Source organism: Ceratotherium simum, chromosome 22 (assembly GCF_057802395.1).
Source record: "Ceratotherium simum simum isolate JZ-2026a chromosome 22, ASM5780239v1, whole genome shotgun sequence".
In the NCBI taxonomy this organism is placed as follows: domain Eukaryota; kingdom Metazoa; phylum Chordata; class Mammalia; order Perissodactyla; family Rhinocerotidae; genus Ceratotherium; species Ceratotherium simum.
The window spans coordinates 26302474-26320015 of NC_141921.1; the positions used below are offsets into that span (position 1 = coordinate 26302474).

The 17542-nt window shown below is 58.4% G+C and overlaps 1 protein-coding gene across 3 annotated transcripts in view; it reads left to right on the plus strand.

Moving 5' to 3' along the window:
• The first annotated feature begins 1215 nt into the window (after positions 1-1215).
• COL16A1 (collagen type XVI alpha 1 chain) overlaps positions 1216-17542 on the plus strand; it is a 50284-nt gene continuing 33957 nt past the window's right edge. For 2 of the 3 annotated variants that reach the window (XM_087446398.1, XM_087446399.1), the window contains exons 1-27: positions 1217-1543; positions 3149-3255; positions 5223-5297; positions 5404-5521; positions 6321-6444; positions 6754-7020; positions 7620-7700; positions 7870-7995; positions 8788-8841; positions 9129-9155; positions 9713-9748; positions 10800-10826; positions 11927-11989; positions 12242-12283; positions 12408-12452; positions 12551-12586; positions 12972-13034; positions 13412-13456; positions 13542-13637; positions 13821-13859; positions 14492-14536; positions 14695-14730; positions 15240-15350; positions 15758-15793; positions 16015-16050; positions 16127-16237; positions 16608-16652. In XM_087446398.1, coding sequence (XP_087302524.1) covers positions 3183-3255; positions 5223-5297; positions 5404-5521; positions 6321-6444; positions 6754-7020; positions 7620-7700; positions 7870-7995; positions 8788-8841; positions 9129-9155; positions 9713-9748; positions 10800-10826; positions 11927-11989; positions 12242-12283; positions 12408-12452; positions 12551-12586; positions 12972-13034; positions 13412-13456; positions 13542-13637; positions 13821-13859; positions 14492-14536; positions 14695-14730; positions 15240-15350; positions 15758-15793; positions 16015-16050; positions 16127-16237; positions 16608-16652 — 1857 coding nt within the window. In that variant the 5' untranslated portion in view covers positions 1217-1543; positions 3149-3182. Of the gene's footprint in view, positions 1544-3148; positions 3256-5222; positions 5298-5403; positions 5522-6320; positions 6445-6753; positions 7021-7619; positions 7701-7869; positions 7996-8787; positions 8842-9128; positions 9156-9712; positions 9749-10799; positions 10827-11926; positions 11990-12241; positions 12284-12407; positions 12453-12550; positions 12587-12971; positions 13035-13411; positions 13457-13541; positions 13638-13820; positions 13860-14491; positions 14537-14694; positions 14731-15239; positions 15351-15757; positions 15794-16014; positions 16051-16126; positions 16238-16607; positions 16653-17542 lie in introns of all 3 variants that reach the window. The other variant, XM_087446400.1, reaches the window with a different exon arrangement.

The following is a 17542-nucleotide window of genomic DNA, read 5'->3' on the forward strand; positions in this document are numbered from 1 at the left end:
AAGCCACATCTGGGCTGGCTCCACGCAGGGACCACAGTGGGGCGCCTCTGTGGCCGTGGCTGGGGTTTCCGCTGACTCAGAGCCTCTGGCTCTGAAGGCGAGAAATCTCAGGCCTGCCCCCCACCCTCACCAGGGTTAGATGGGGCCACAGGGCAATGGCTGCATCATGTTGCTTCTACAGGAAGTCTGCCCCCCCAGATCAGGGCAATCCAGTTGTTGCCCCGCCCCCTCCCATCCATTCCTACCACTCATGGCCTCTTGAACCTACTTCTCTGGAGATCTTCAGCCTTCATGCCCAGAAACTGGCTGCCTCCAGCAGGACGCCCTTGGGAGGGTCACCTTGATCATCCCGTGCCTCTGGACAGAACTGGACACATTACCTGCTCCTTTCTCCTCAGAAGTCCAATCCCTCATCCAACTTCAATTCTTCTCACTTCCTTGGATCCTGCATATAAAGCCACCCCTCTCCATCACTGGTGTATAAGCTTGAATCCCAGCCTCACCCCCTCACCCTACCCCCACCTCTCGCCAGCGTTCACATTAATAATGATAACAGTGAGTATAATCGAGCTCCTCCTTTGTGCCAGACCTTGTAGTAAGCACTTTTACAGACGTGAACTCGTTTCATGCTCACAACAACCCTGTGAGGTATATATGGTCATTATCCCATGTTACAGATGAGAAAATGGAGTCATAGTTGAATAGTAAGTTCCAGGCCACAAAGAGACCGGGATTTGAGCCCGTCTAACCGCATGGAGTAAGGAGGACTAAGGCCAGGGCAGAAGGGGTTAATTTAGCATCCCCGTAGGGGGGCCTCCCCCCAGTTCCGACAGAGGAACAGACTAACTGGGAAAGTTAGGCTGAGAAACTGGAAAAAGCTGACCAAGGAGGCTTGGGCAGCAGCCACGTCACGGGTGCCACGGAACCGGGGAGGAGGGTCTCCCCGCCCCCCCAGGCTTCAGGAGGCCCCGCCAGGGAAGGGGAGGGGGGGTGGCACAGGGAGGCCCTTCGAGCTCCAGGGCTGGCTCTTAAAGGGCCGGCCTCCCCGCCCCTCGCCCGCCGCTGGAGCCCCCTGGCAGGGCAGCTCCGGGCACGCTGGGCCCCGCCCTGCTCCCGCGCCCGCTCGCTCACCTGGGGGAAGCGGGAGGGGCGGGCCCGGAGCGCGGCCAGGCCAGGAGCTGGGCTGTGCGTCGGGCCGCCTCTGCCGCCGCCGCTGGAGCCCCCTCCCCGCCCTCCCTCCCTCCCTGCCTCCCGCCGCTGGCGGGGCGGGTCCAGCTGTGTTCCATTAGCGGCCCTGGCGAGTCCCCAGCCCCCTGGAACCGCCCCCTCTTCTCCCACCCGGAGTGGCCGGCAGTCCCAGGCAGTGCGCGCGGGGCGGCATTCAGCCCCAAGAGCTCGGGGCCCGGGAAGCTGGGGGCCGCAGCAGGCCAGAAGTGATCAAGAACCCCCACAGCGGGCCCCGAGGAGCTAGGCCCTGCTTCCCCTGTCTGGCTCCCCGGGGCTGCCTGGATTACTCAGTGAGGTGGGGGGATCCCCAGCCACGGTAAGTGCGGGTGAAGTGGGCTGCCTCAGGGCTCTGGGCTGAGGGCCCGTTCTGCCCCAGACTTGCTGTGTGACCTGGGGCAAGTGGCATCCCCTCTCTGGACCTCAGTCGCCTTTTCTATAGCTGGATGAGCTCTCAACTCCATCTCAGTTCTGACTCTCCCTGCGCCCAAATCTGTGCCTTTGCATTGGGGTGGGATCAGCTGCTTGGAAGCTCCTTTCCTTCTATCCCTGTAGGCCCCTGCTCTGGCTGGGGCAGTGGGGAGTGGAGGCTAGAGATCAAGAGAGGGAAGGGGACAGGAGCTCATGGATGTTCACGCCTCCACATGCATTCACGTGCCTCCCACAGCTGGCAGCCCTTCCATTGACTAGCAGGAGGAGGAGGCCAGGATAGGGTTTGAGAGATGGGATGTGCACACCACTAGAATGGGGGACGAATAGGGTGAGGGAACAGTTCTGCCCCAGGAAGAAGAAGATTGGGGTCCTATCTCCAAATATATTGAGGTGAGGGGTCCTTCCTGCTCTCATTCCCTATCCAGGACTGAGGGAGAGGAAATAGAGTTCCATTACAGCTGGAGGGAATGAGGTCAGACTTGCATAAGAACTTCCCGACAAGAAGGCCTACTGGAGGGGTGGTCATAGGCTGGCTGTGTGCACATGTGTATGTGCAAGCTGGTGTGTCTGGGTATATCGGTGTATACGTGTCTCTGTGAGCATGCCTGTGTGCAGGTAGGTTTGTGTGCACACACTGGCAGGAGTGTGTGTGTGTGTATGTGTCTGTGTATCTGCGTGTGTCATCCTGACACATGCATGACTGTGTGTGCGCACGCAAGCTGCCTGTCTCTGGGGACACCAGATGATGTATGGCTCTGCTGGCCGCTTGCTGAGTCCGCGTTGATTTATCTGGGCCCATCCCTCAGGGTTTAATAAAACTAAAAGACGAGCATCCATCAGCAGAGGAGGTTGGCAACAAGGTCCTGAGCCCCGGTAACCTGCTTTCCCGCCCACTGTACCCCTGGGGGAAGCTTTCTTGGCCCCCACACAGCCCTGTGATGCCTGCCAGGAGACTCAACCCAGCTGTCAGCCCCTGACATTGTGGGTGCCTGGCAGGGCCACCTGGCTGAGCTGGGTGCAGCTAGCCGGGCAGCAGGCTAGTATATACCAGTACAGTGCACAGGTTGATAAAATATTGAAATCCTTCTCTGTGTCTTGGTAAATAGCCCCTATTGAACCTATGCCTCAAGGCCCCTCACTATCCCAATTGACCCAGCCTTCTAGAACCCTCTAGATCTCTCCTCAATCCAGCAACTATCCACTGGCACATCCAGATGCCGCCTGGACCCTGTTTCAGTGCTCCAGCCAGCATTCTGCTCTGGCTGGTCGGTGTCCATGCCATACCGGTGGTTAAATATTTTGAATATTGCTCCGTCCCAAATCCTAGCCCGAGGCCTGTGGTTGGGCCTCTGAGAGGGACTGACACCTGGCCAGGCCTCCTGCCTCCCCAGTACCAGCGCCTGGGCCCCATGGGCTGGCTGCTCCTTGCCCATGGGTGGAATTGTGCTGTGTGGGCTCAGGAATCCACCTTCCTGGTCTCTGTGATTTTCAGGTGCTGCAGCTGTGGCTGATCTCTCTGGACCAGGATGTGGGCATCTTGGGCTCCTGGCCTGTGGCTGCTTGGTCTCTGGGCCACCTGCAGCCATGGGGCAGATACAGGTGAGATGGCACGTGAGGATCAGGGTGCCATAGGCCTATGACTGGCTCCCTGAGGTGCTGGGGTCCTGTGCACATATGTGATCATGTGCCTGGGCCAGGTGGGCATTGATAGGAGAGCCTGCGGGCTGGGCTTAGGGTGGCCTGAGGTGTTTGCACACGCAGCTGGTGTGAGGTGAGCAGAGTGTGTGTGTGTGTTTCTGCCTGCATGTTTGTGTGTCTCTGGGCCTCTCTGTTTTTGTGTCTGAGTCACTTTCTGCATCTGTGCATATTCCTGTGTGTCTCTGTGTGTGAGAGAACCGCCCCCCTCCCCAATCCAGAAACCCATCCTGTGCACCCATCCTGTGCACCAAGTGCTGGTAGGGCCGGTAGGGTGAGGAGGAGCGGACGGTGAACTCTCCCTGCAGAAGGAGGCTGCATCGTGAAAGAGCACAGGCCCCTCCAGTCCTTTCCGTGGTAGAGAATCCTTCCTCCAGGCCACGTGCTCCTCCTCCTCCGTGGCTAGCCCTGGAGCTCAGATAAAGGGCCCGCCTCGAGGCCCAGACACTGGATGGGACAGAGGGTGCAGCTTTCCAGGGCCCAAAGCCAGAGGAAGTTGACTGGGCAGCTTGCCCTGCCCTGCTGGGTGCCCTCTGGGCTTGGTGACTCGGCCGCCTGGCCGAGCAGAAACAGAACTCCTAGAACCCAGATCCAGCCGAAGGAGGCAGAAGAACCAAGGTGCAGATGCGAGAGGTGTATGCACCCGGGGTCATGTGACTGCCGGCGGGGTGCGTGTGTACGTATGAGTTTCTGCATGTGTGCACGTGTGCCTTGCTCTCCTCTCCCTCACCGGGTCCCTGGGGGATGGGACAGAGAATTTCAACATCTGTAAGGAATCTGGGCCCATTGCCAAGGGGTGAGTCACCCATTGCTGCTGCCGATGCTGAAGACAGTGATAGTCTTTCTGGCCAGACCTGGGGGAGGGAGATTCCAGTAGGTTCACCGGGCCTAGGGATCCAGGATTGCTTCTTCCAGTCAGGCAGCCAGGGAGTCCAATGCCCCGCTTCTAGGAGCTGTATTCACTCTTTTGTCCCAGCTACCCCATCTGCATTGATGGGAAGGCCTTTTTGATCCTAGCCTCTATCTCTCCTGGTGTAACACCTCTCTCAACACTTCTGCTCAATCAGCCCTAGGGAGGACGTAGGCCCATGGCTGCCCATCTGTCCCTTCAGGGTTTTAGAGACCTGAATTAAGCTATCCTCTTCTCCGGGAGCCTTTACGCCCTTAATATACCCTGTCTAGAGCCCCAAGGCCCTGGGAGTTCTCTTGAGCTTGTGGTCTCCTCAGGCCCTCAGTCTCTTCTCACTGTTTCACAAGTGGTTATCCAGGTGAAAAGTCAGTCTGTTGACTCAGACTTGTGTCTGGCCTGCTTGTCTGCTTTGGACGCAGGAAGTGGAACCCTACCCATTGTTGAGAATATGGCATCCCTGGTGGCATGAGTATCCACAACTCACATATGTGCAGACATATGCACGCACTTGTATGTAACACAAGTGTGCGTGAACCTGATGTTTCCTTACCCCTAACGTTCTCCTCTGCCCCCTGCTTGGGTGTATATCATAGAGGGACCACGTGTATATACATAGCTCCTCACCCCATCTGAGCTCTTGCTGGCCTGGCCCCTGACTTGGGGCCTTGGGGGACTTGGGTTCTAGGCGTTCTGGTCCTGCTCTGCTGTGAACTCACTTAGTAGCCTTGGGCCAGGCCTCAGTCTCTGCCTCAGTCTTCCCATCTGTATACTGGGTGTCCTCCTGGCTGCCAGCGTGGCCAGGGTCAGAAGGCAAGAGGTGAAAGCAGCCCCAAGGCAGGGCCTGACTAAAGGTCCAGAATGGGGACTATAAACTTGCTCCTTCCCGGGTTTCCCAAGAGCCCTGCTGTGTGGCCGCCTCAGCCTGAGCCCACCGAGGGCCCCACTGCCACTTCTCTTCCAGGTGAGCAGTGCCCACCCTCACAGCAAGAAGGACTCAAGTTGGAACACAGAAGCGACGTGTCGACCAACGTGACTGGTGAGTGCCCCTCTCGTCCCGCTGTCCCCCTCCACCGTTTTCCTGGAGTGGCCTGTACCCCGCCTCACCTGCCCGGCTGAGTGCTCCGTCTGGTGTCTCCCCCAAGGCTTCAACCTCATCCACCGACTCAGCCTCACGAAGACATCTGCCATCAAGAAGATCCGCAACCCCAGGGGGCCTCTCATCCTGCGACTGGGGGCGGCCCCCCTCACCCAGCCCACACGGTAAAGGCCCTGGGGTGACACTCCCCAGCAACTCTGGAAGTGGGGCCTAAACCCAGGGTCCCAGTGGGTCATTTTATCCGGGAGTCAACCTGGTCTCCACTCCTGGGACTTTCAGGGTGGGCAGAGAGGAGGTGCCCGGCAGACCCACCCTCTGTCCCTGCCCTGTCTCTAGCTAGCAGTGGGTGGGGACAGGTCTGCATCCTACAGGCACCATGAGGACCCCAGGATGGGGGTGGGAACCTGGCAAGAGTCGTGTGTGTGCACACACACATGCCAACGTGTAAAGTCCAAAATCCTACAAGTCCTGGGTGGCCTAGCCCCCGCTTACCTCTCCAGCCTCATCTCCCCAATTCCTCTTGCTTTCCTGCTGCTCTGGTTGTGCTGAACCCTCTTCGTCTTTTTCAATATCTCTCCTCCTACCCCAGGCCCAGTTACTATCCCCAGGGCATCCTGGAGTCCCTGAAGCACGATTACCACAATTGTAATGAGATAGGGAAATAGTCATTCTGGGGCTTCTTTGTTTATGGTCTTACCCCCCGCCCCTGTCAGACTTGAAGGCTCCGTGAGGGCTCCCCTTCTCTGTGTTTTCCCCACCTTATCCCCAGCAGTCAGGCCCACACCGGTGCCTAGAATGCACTTAATGAATATCTGCAGAATGAGTGGATGTGTGTATGTGTGTTGGGCTGGAGGTGTGGGCCTGCACGTGTCTTGTGTGGGTTCAACAGTCCTGAGGGCCCAGGGTGGGCAGCAGGTGGGCTCTCACCTGAGCCTCAGGGCTCCCTCCCTGCTCTACCCCCAGACGAGTGTTCCCTCGGGGCCTCCCCGAGGAGTTTGTCCTGGTGCTGACGCTACTGCTGAAGAAACACACCCCCCAGAACACGTGGTATTTGTTTCAAGTGACGGATGGAGATGGGTACCCACAGGTGAGCCCCCCCGCCACCCCCACTGCTCTTGGGGTGTGGAGCGGTACCCGTCCAGCCCAACTGCTACCCCAGCCTGTGATTTCTGGGGCCTCCCTGCTCTGTCCCGTGCCCACCCTTGAGGCCACCCCTATTCCACCAGCACCCATCCCGTTCCTTCAGGAGGTACCGCTCCGTGACCCCAGTCAGCTTTCTTCCCTTTCTGGGCCTCGGTTTCCCCTCCTGTGAAGGGCCTTGAGGGCCCTCCACTTTGCCATGCTGTGACTCTGGGGCTCTGATTCTCTGTCCCGTTCCTTTCCCAATTCCACACAGATTTCCCTGGAAGTCAATAGCCAAGAGCGGAGCCTGGAGCTCCGGGCCCGGGGCCAAGATGGCGACTTTGTGTCCTGCATCTTCCCAGTGGCCCAGCTCTTCGACCTGCGTTGGCACAAGCTGGTGCTGAGCGTGGCTGAGCGTGTGGCCTCTGTGCATGTAGACTGCACCTCAGCCTCCTCCCGGCCTCTGGGGCCCCGGCGACCCGTGCGGCCTGTGGGCCATGTCTTTCTGGGCTTGGATGCCGAGCAGGGCAAACCCGTCTTGGTGAGTGCGAGGTCGGGGTCTGGACTCTGCTCCCTCCTCTGGGAGCCTGAGCGAGCTCCCCGGAATCTGTATCTGACCAGGTCCTTCCCTGGCTCAGAATCCTCTCATGGTGCCCCATTGCCCTCCAGGTGGAGCCTAAATATATTAACCTGGCATTCAGGGCCCTTTACGATCTGGTCCCTATAAATGTCTGCAGCATCATCTTCCCTTACATCTCTCTCTGCAGCTCTGCTCTGGTTGATTCCATCCCAGTCATCTGTCTCACCTGGTACTTTCACACCTCCGTGCCTTTGCATATGCTGTTTCCTCCACCTGGAATGCTTTTCCTTGCTTACCTATCTGCTGAATATCTACTGCTCCTTCAAGGCCCAACTTGAATGGAACCTCCTCCTCCCTGTTCCTCTGGGCCAAAGCGAACATTCCTTCCTCTTCCTCCTCTCCCTCTTTCCTGCATGTGCAGTTTTGTTTCACTTTTGGTGACAGCTACATTCTTGATGGTCTCCCAGGCCAGACTGGAAACCCTCTGAGGGGCGGAGCCATCTCAGGACACGTTGCTATTTGATAAAATGAACTGAAACTGACTTGTGTGTCCGCTGCAGTTTGACCTTCAGCAGGCGCACATCTACTGTGACCCGGAGCTTGTGCTGGAGGAGGGCTGCTGTGAGATTTTGCCGGGAGGGGTGAGTGGCCTGGCCCCAGCACAGCTGGGAGGGTTTGGGACATTGCCTAGGGGCGCAGTGTGTTGGAGATGGGGGCCCAGGAGGGGGATGCCTAGAGATCTTAAGATGAGTCGGTGAGGAGGGGGTCTACCTTCTGTACTGACCCCAGCCCTTCCCCTACACTGGGCAGTGTCCCCCAGAGACCTCCAAGGCTCGCCGGGACACCCAGAACAACGAGCTCATCGAGATCAGTCCACAGACGGAGGGCAAGGTCTACACCCGCTGCTTCTGCCTGGAGGAGCCTCAGAACAGCAAGGTGGGTGGGCAGGGCAGGTAGACACGGGCACGGGCAGGCGCAGGTGAATGTACGACTTTCTGACCTGACTGAGGTCTGCCACCAGGGTCAGCTGTGCCTGGGGAAGGGAGGGCACTGGAAGCCCCGCCTGTTTGTGTACCATTCCTAGAGGACTCAGGGAGGCAGGCAGCCCACTGAGTGACCCTGTGCCCGTCTGCCTGTTGGCATTGAGAGTTGTGCCCATCTAGCTCTGGCACAACCCAGACCCTCACTGATGACACCCCAGACCCTTCTGGTGAGGGCACGACCAGGTGTGCACCCAAAGGCAGTTTCTCCAGGGTCAGGATACCTGGGATCAGAGGCCAGGCCACACTGTCTCCCTCGGGGCTTGCTTGCTCTCCTGGGCCCAGCCCTGGCCAGTGCCAGGCTGGTTCTCCGCCCAACACCATGACCAGCTGCCCTGCTCGCTCTCAGGTTCTTTAGGGGTCGCAGGGAGGCCCAGTTCCTCCCTCAGCCCCGCCCCCTTTCTAGGCAGTCTCCCTGCCCACCCGGGCGTCCTGCCCAGCCTCTGGCTGCAGGAACACAGGATCCCATTGATTCATGGTCTTGTTTTCTCCGACATCACGTGGGTGGGGGGAAAAGGAGAGGGTAGGTGGGGGTGCCAGGGGCCTGAGCAGGCTCTTGATGCCCTGGGAGGTGCCAGACGTTAGGCTGCGGATACCTGGGGTCCACACCCCTGCCAGGCTGCCCCTTTCCAGCATGGGCCCTTGAACTGCCCCCTCCTCAGGAGTTCCCTTTACTCTGTCTGCCCAGGTGGATGCCCAGCTGACCGGAAGCATCAGCCAGAAGGCAGAAAGGGGAACAAAGGTAGAGATGGTGGTGGGTGGAGGAGTCCACGCTGCCCTCGGTCTGCCCTCCATGCCCTCTGTCAACCCCTTGAGTAAGAGACTCTACTCCCTTGCTCTGCCCACCTGCCCTACTCCTGGACAGAGCTTAGCATATGTAGGCGCCAGCTCTGAGAAGGAAGGATGAGTGGGTGTGAGACAGACACAGCGCCTGGCACTATCGAGGGCACCCACTCCTGGGTAGGGGTGTTGGAAGCAGGGCTTCCCTGCTCTGTTCCCTGCCCATTCCCATACCCTCCCTTTTCCCAGGTCCATCAGGAGACAGCAGCTGATGAGGTAAGCCTCCCATCTAGACTGGCAAAGAGGGCTTGGTTGAGGAGATGCCAGCATGAACCCTTTGGCCAAGGCTTTGGGGTGCTGGAGCCTGGGCCTGGGGGTGCAGGGTGACTACACAGCTCCCAGCATTCCTTGGGGGGGCCCGATGCTGGGCCCTGTCTGCTTGCTGTGTCTCCTTGGGAGGAAGGGTTTAGCCCTGGACACACTTGCTGAGTTGGCAGCAAATGGCCATGGGCATTATGGGGAGAGCCCAGACCTCAGCCATGGGACCTTGGATTCTGGGCCTTTCTCTGCCCCGACATGCTGTGTGACCCAGAGCCCACTGCTATTCCTCTCTGGGCTTCAGTTTCCTTATCTGAGAAATGGCTTGGCTTGGGGTTGGTGGGAGTTGAGAGGCAAGGCTTGTTTGATAGAATTCCTATCTTCATGCTCCCTCAGACACCACCCAGGGCACATGTGATGTTCTGTGTGCTTGGTGTGTGTGGTGGGGGGATGGGGTGGAGAGGGCTGGTCCCGGGCTCTCAGAACTGACCTCCCGGCCCGTTCTTCCCTTTCAGTGCCCACCTTGTGTCCATGGAGCCCAGGAGAGCAATGTGAGTGAATAGAGGCTGTGCAGGGTGGGGTGGGCGGGGGCTGGGAGGGGTGTTGCCTAGAGGTTGGCTTGGCAGCTTCCTGGTTAAAGACAAGGGGGTCTTTGTGCAGCTTCACACTCCCTCCCTGCCTGTCCTCAGAGCTGGGCTTGGCTCCCGCCCCCATCCTGGCCAAGCCAGGGCTGTGTGGAAGGAAGCCTCGTGCCCTGTGAGCTGGGCAGTGTATTGGGATCCAGGGTGGAATGGGGACAGGCAGAATCTGGACGTTGGTTGCTGATCCCGGCTTTGCACACCCCTCGAGGACTCAGGCCTGCTCTGTTTGAAGGTTTCCCATGTCATCTGGGAGGCCTAGAGGAGGGGAAGGGCTGGGTCAGGGTAACTCAGCCCAGCACTGGCCCCCAAAACACATGTTGGCTCGGGGCCTCCCCTCCTATCCCTCTCTAGCTGGCCCTGGCTCAGCCTCCCTCTGGGGGTCCAGAAGGAGAAGGGAGAGGGGCTCAGTGCGAGCCCAGCTGGTACTCAACTGTGCCTCTTCCATGGGCAGCATGAGTCACCACTTTCCCATGGCCTGTCATTCTGAGTTGACATGCCACATTGGGTCCACAAAGGGCACAACCCCGGCTCCTCTCAGCCCCAAGCCTCTGACCTTGGGGGACAACACGAGGTACCCCTTCTGCTGCTTGCCCCTCTTTCCATCCAGACCCCTACCAAATCTGGTAAGGCTGATAGTCCCCAGATGTGCAGGGGTTACCATGGCAGCTGAGCAGCCATGTTAGTCTAGCAATGGGGTGAGGAGTAGGGGGTGGGGGAGAGGGGTGGTGCTAGCCAAAGCCAGGCGGGTTGGAGAAGGTAGATTAGACCCCTCTGCAAGTTTATCAGGCTTAGGATATAAAGTCAGCCTCCTGATTGGCCTAGGAGGCACAGCAGGGGCTAGGATTCAGGCTACTGGTCCAGCGACCATGTTGGGTGACCCTGGCTAAATTGCTTGCCCTCTCTGGGCCCCTGGTTTCCTCTCCCTCCCTGAGATGTAATGCTTTCTCCTCTGTCCCCTCAGGTCACAATTGGTCCCTCTGGCCCCAAGGTGAGTCCCACATGGAGAACAGGACACTCCTGCCCTCTTTGGTGGCCCCACCGTATCCCATAGCATGTGGCCCTGTGGCTTTGTGTTTATATCAGGGCTACCCGAGCCTGTCTGTATGTTTGTGGGGTGATTAGGTATGTCTGTATGTTGGAGAGAGGAGGGGGCTGTGGGTGTACAAGAACGTTAAGACCTGCCCTTTTCTGAGGCCCTACTGTGCGTCAGGCCCTGGGCCACATGTGCACATCTGTTACCTTCCTGAACCCCCTCAAGCATCCTGTGGGGTGGGAGCTCTCATTTTACTCCAGGGAAAACTGAGGCCCCGCTGTGCCCATGTGTGTGACTGGGTGTGTCAGAGTGAATGTGTGTGGGTGTGGCTGCCAGTATCTCTGGGACGTGTGTTTGCACGTGTCTGGCCCGCTGTGGTGGGAGTGAACCCCTATACCTGTGGGCCTGACAGGATGGCCGAGCTTGTGAGTGTTGGGGTAGGAGCACACATGCAAGTGTGAGACTGTGCACTTGTGTGTGCCCGTGAGTACATAGTGTAATTCCTGGGGCCACCTTCCTGTGAGTGCTGACTGAGTGCCAGGCTCTATGCCCAGTGCATCATGTTTCTTCCTCACCACAACCCCTTGAGGTAGGTGCTGACATGAATCCCATTTTATTCATGAGGAAACTGAGGCTCAGAGAGGTTGCACGACTTGCCCTGGGTCGTAGGCTAGTAAGTGGTGGAGGTGGGATTTGAACTCAGGCAGCCGGACACTCACCACCATGGGTTCCTGTCACTCCATATGTGTGTGTCCATGTGCCCCTGGGTGTGCTGTGTGTGAGCAAGCGTGCCTGGGTAGGGGTGTGGGGGAGGAGATACCCTCTGTGTGAGACTGTAGATTTGCCAAATATAGCCTTTTGGTGGGGGACAGACATGGGGATGAATGTGTATGGAATCCATATGCTGTGTGCCTAGTGGGGGGTTGGGCCAGAGTTGTGCTTATTTACACACCCATGTGTAGTGGGTGGGTGGAGAAGACCGGACTGGGGAGAGCTTCCTCTAGGCTCCCATGTGCCCCCTCTGGTCCCAGCCCTCATTTTGGTCTCATCCACAGGGAGGGAAAGGGGAGCGGGGCCTCCCTGGTCCATCAGGACCCAAGGGAGAGAAGGGAGCCCGGGTAAGTACCCCAGCCATGCCCACAGCAGGACCCTTCCCAGCTGTGCCTTGGGGGTGGGCTGGGTGTGAACCATCACCCCATCATCTCAGCTGGAAACCTGCAGCCTGGCCCGCATGGGGGCTGAGGGCCAGTCTTTCTAGCGGTTGGTGTGTGGAAACCTCTATTTTCTAGGGGCACCAGGCCTGTGGGATTCCTGGGCCCATCTTCCTCAAAACAGGGCCCCGGCTCTGACCCCTTGCTCCCTCCCCGCAGGGCAAGGACTGTGTCCGAATCTCCCTGGATGCCCCGCTTCAGGTAGGACCTGGAGGCGAGGCCTGCTTCAAGGCCAATATGGGGTCAGCCCCTGGGGAAGGGGCTGTGCCCTCGGCAGCCCATGGGGTGACCCTGGGCCCCTCTCAACACCTGTTTCCCTGCTCAGTGTGCAGAAGGCCCGAAGGGCGAGAAGGGGGAGCCGGGAGCCTTGGTGAGTGTGGGACCATGGATAGGGCAAGGGCAGTGGGGTCTTGGCCCAGCCTCCCCTCCTTTCCTCATCCCTTCTTTTGTGTCTCATCCTCATCTCAGGGACCCTCAGGACTTGCAGGCTCCACAGGCCAGAAGGTAATGGGCCTAGATTTTGAGGGGTTGGTGCCAGGGAGGTCTGCAGGTCCTACAGACAGGAGGAGAGAGGTGTCCAAAGTCTGCCTAGAGGATGGTGTGGTTGGGCATAGAATTGGTGGTATCCTCCATTGCTCCCAGTCATCCTGCCTTGTCCAAATTCCTGTCAGACCTAGAGGGAAATGCCACAGACTCCCCGAGTGAGTGGCTTGGCTGGTTGGGAAGTTCTTCCTGTTGTCTACCCTCCCATGGTGACTGAAGCCACTCCTTCTCTGAGGAGGCAGAGACCAGGGATCTAGAAGGCAGCTATCCCTCCCCCAGATGGAACTGCCTCCGTTCTTCCAGCCCCTTCCTTTAACCCCAGTCACTTTGCTTCTTCCTTCTTCAGGGCCAGAAGGGCGAGAAGGGAGACGAAGGCATCAAGGGCTTGCCGGGAAAGCCAGGCCGAGATGTATGGCACTTGGGACCCTTCCCCACCATAACCCCACATCCCTCAGTGTGGATCCTGAACCCGCTACCCTTGCTCAGACAGGAGAATGGAGACTCGGGGGGCGGGGGGCGCTGTGTGGGGGCTTCTTGCCAGGAGGCATAGCAAGGAGGGGGCAGAAAAGGACCTGAACTCAGGCCTCCTGGCTCCCAGCCGAAGAGCCCCTGACTTCTAACACCCTGAGGCTGACATCTGATGACCTTGGGGCACCGGGGTGGGGTCTGGCTTTGGGGAGGGGCAGTGAGGGTGGACAGGTGGGTATGTACCCATCCCAGAGGGGGCTGCTGCCCCAGGGAGGTGCCAGGCCTCCGGCCATTCTTACACCCTCCCCCGCTCCACAGGGCCGGCCGGGAGAGGTCTGCGTCATAGGACCCAAAGGGCAGAAGGTGAGTTGTGGGTGTCTGTGGGGTGAATAGCGGGTGGTGGGGCTGAGGCAGCAGCTCTCTCACGCCTGCTTCATGTCTGTGCCAGGGAGACCCTGGCTTTGTCGGGCCTGAGGGGCTGGCAGGAGAACCAGGGCCCCCCGGCCGCCCTGGTCTCCCTGGGATAGGACTTCCTGGGACCCCGGTGAGTACCCCTTGCCCCTCCTGCCGTCCTTTCCTCGGAGATCCTTCTCCTGCCCGCCCCACCAGGGGTCGGGGAGATAAGGCTCGGTCCCAGGGGTCCTAGTTGTGGGAAGGGGCTCAAGTCCATCTCACTGTACTACGAGGCCCCTGGGAAGCCGCCACTTGATCCTGTTTCTGCCCTCAGGGGGACCCGGGTGGCCCTGCAGGCCCTAAGGGAGACAAGGTAAGGAGACACAGGCAGGAGCGTGGGCACATGGGGAGCACCCTGCTCAGTGGGAGGAGAGAGGAGAGTGGGGGCGGGGGCAGCTGGGGCAGCAGCCATGTGCGGGGAAGGGGCCAGGCATTCGGCTGAGAAGGCTGGGCTTGGCTCAGCCAGGCCCCTCGGTGCAGAGGGTCCCCATCCCAGTGCTTGCGGACGTGGGACCCTTGGCCTGGGTTCCAGGCACAGGGACAGGCAGGCCTAAGTCTAGTAACAACTGGAGTGGCCTTAACTGGAGGGCCCAAGCCCATTTTAGTGCCTTGTGCCTTGATGAGTAGAAAGCCCTGGCAATGTCTGTCTGTCTCTCTGTCTGCTGTGGTTCCTGGGGTCACCCAGATTCTTCCCAGCCTGTCACACTGGGGAAGGTGTACGCAGAGGCCCCGTGTCCTCCCTTCCTTTGCAACCAGAAGGACTGGGGTTAGATGTGGAGAAGGACAGGTTACAGGAAGTGGGTATTTATTGACCAAACAGATCAAGAGGAGATGGGAGATTTGGCAGAGATTGTTCTGCGATCCAGAGAGGGACCCGGATGGGGAGGGGGTGGTGGGCTGAGGTCCCAGCCAGGAGCCTCCCCCTTAACCCCTCTTCTGACACAGGGCAGCTCCGGGGCGCCGGGAAAGGAAGGTCCTGGTGGGAAACCTGTGAGTGACTCCAATCTGGTGGGGGCGGGGGGTCGCTGCCCACCACACCCAGGTCCGCTCCCCAAGGCCTCCAGAGGGAGGGGGCTGGGTCCTCGGGCCCTCTCTTGGCACACCAGTCCATTTGCCCTGCACTAATGCCATTGCTTCTGCTCCAACAGGGGAAGCCTGGGGTGCCAGGGCTGAAGGGAGAGAAGGTGAGTCCCGGGCCTGGTTGTTCCAGGTTGGGGTGGGAGTGGGAGCCCCTCTCTGAAGGTGACACTGAGCATCAAAGGCCCTGGGCAGAGGGGTGCTGGACCTTCCTCAGGGGACCCCTCCACCACCCTTCATTTGTCCCTATGGTATGCTCGTGTGCTTACTAAATAAAGAGCCTGGCTTGGGAGTTACACAGCTGGGTTCAAATCCTGCATCGGCCCCCTACATGATTTATGAACGTGGTAGATGGATTAGTTTCCCTCTTTGCCCGGGTTTCCACATCTGTAAATGGGACACAATCATTTCTTATGGCTTCTTGTGAGGATGTCGTTTTGCGATGTCCAGGAATCACAAGCTGAATGAATGTCATTTGAACAGACAGCCCCTCCAGTGTTCCCGCTGTCCACTTTGATGTTGGGGTAGGGTGCTGGCCCACCCAATGTCTAGAGCTCCTTGCCTTCCCAGGGTCTCAACCCCACGTTGTCTACTCATGGTCTCTCCCTTCTGCTAGGGTGACCCCTGTGAAGTGTGCCCAACGCTGCCTGAAGGGTTCCAGAGCTTCGTGGGGCTCCCTGGAAAGCCAGGGCCCAAGGGGGAACCGGGTGATCCTGCACCAGCCAGGGTGAGTGCCCGGGGTGGCCATTGAGGGACCCCACAAAAATACCTGGAGCTTGATCATAGAGAGGAGTTGGGCAGAGGGACTGGGTAATTCTCATAGCCATAGAGAGATTGTGGGCAGAGGGTCTAGGCTCTTAGCTGCCTGGGTCGGGGGTGGGCAGTGAACCATAGAGTTTAGGGCTGGGCTAGAAGGCCACCCCAGGTCTCCATGGCAACCTCCCATGGTTCTTGAACAGAGGCTAAGATGTCTTTTGGGCAAGCTGGGGTGGAGCCAACCCTTATAGTGAGCAAGGCTATGCCCTCCTCCTGGGATTGGGTGTTGTTTGGGGGTGGAGGAAAGAGGTGGGCAGGGCTGGGTTAGGTTCCTGGCCTGGACTCCCACCCCACTTCCTCATGGACCCTTTCTTTTAGGAGGTCCTGGGAGCTGTTGGACAAAAAGGTGATCGGGTACGTACAGGGACTTTCCCATGGGATGACTTAGCCTGGCCTCGTTACTTCATCTTACATGGGTTGATGAGTCCTGGCTTTGGGGTGACCTCGAACCTCCTGGGACCCCCCCGGGTGTTTGAAGGGTTTGTGGTGTGTGACATTGCTGTCCTCATATATGGCTAGGAAGTTTGTGGCACCCACACTCCTGATCTCAGCCCATAAACCTCTTCTCCCTGCAGGGAGAGCCTGGGATCCGAGGCCTCAAAGGAGAGAAGGTGAGGGAACCCGGGTCCCCTGGCTGCCCCCCTCTGACTTCCGGGAGCCTGTCTGATCCCTCTCTTCCTTCCCCAGGGGGAGTCCTGCTCGTCCTGCAGCTCGGCTGTGGAGGCCCAGCATCTTGCGCCCTCTGCAGGGGCCAAAGGAGACCTGGGCTCCCCTGGCTTCGGTTTGCCAGGCCTGCCGGTGAGTGACTGCTTCCTCCTAGCCAGCCCAGTCCAGCCCATCCAGCCCATCCTTGCCACACTGGTGGCCTCCTTGGCTCCTTAGGCCCCGACTCTCAAGGCAGAGACCAGGAGGGAGGCCCTGAGGTGGGTGTCCCAGGCATGCAGCCTGCTCCCTCCCTCCATCCCTGCACTGCCCCGGGTCACTTGCCCTGGGGACTCCCTCGTAGAACCTCTGAGGGCCCAGCTGTGTCACAGAAGTAACTGTCCAGCTACCTTCAGGGTTGTGGGATTCGGAATTCTGAGCTCTTTCTGGTGGACACTGGGACCCTCGGAGTCTTGGAGGAGTGGGAGTGGGGAGATGCTGTGACTGTGACTTGATTGTTTTTCAGGGGAAAGTTGGGGCTCCAGGGCCAACAGGGCTGAAAGGAAAGAAGGTGAGACCTGGGTTAGATGTCAGGGACACCAGGGCTTCTCGGCAGGGAGGCAGGGAAGCGGAGGCCCTGGACGGGGAATAGGGACAACATAGACAAGAGATCCCACTGCACAGCCACGGGAAATACACTCATCAGTGTTTTACAGGCTGGAGTCAAAGAATTTATTTCTGAGAGCCTTCGTGTTCTCCAAGAAAATTCTTTGGTTTTGTATTTTTAATTTATTGATAATCTAAAACAAGCACATTCAAGACAACCTTATAATAAAATAATAATATTTATCACTCTTTACCACTTGTTATGTGCCAGGCGCTGTTCCAAGTACATGTATTAACTTGTTTCATCCTCCCAAAGCCTTATGGGGTAGGTACTCCATTATTCCCATTTTACAGATGAGGAAATGGAGGCACCAAAAGGCCAAGTAAATTGCCCAAAGTCACAAAGGTGTTTGGGTGCAGAGAACTGGGATTTGAGCCCGGGAAGTCTGGCTCGAGTCTGTAATCACTCCTTGGCTGGGTCACTCGATTTCAGTGCCCATGTTAACATTTGTATTTATGATTACGTTGGAGACAAATGACGGCATTGAACTTAGAATGCCATGTGACTCAGATGATGGGTTCTGTGGGTGTAGAGTGTTCAAGTGTGAGAAACACTGAAATATGTGTTCAGCCCCAGCTCTGCCAGGTAAACCACACCTGTCATTTCGCAAATGGAGCTTTGCCTCCCCGCCTCATACCTGCTCCCTCTTCCAGGCTTCTCTATCTCAGTAAAGGGCATAAAACCAGCTCCTCAAACCCCAAATCCAATGTCATCCTTGATTCCTCCCTTTCCCACATCATCTCCTCCATCTGACAGTTCCGCCAACAGCATCTCTCAACTCCCCCCGCTGCTCT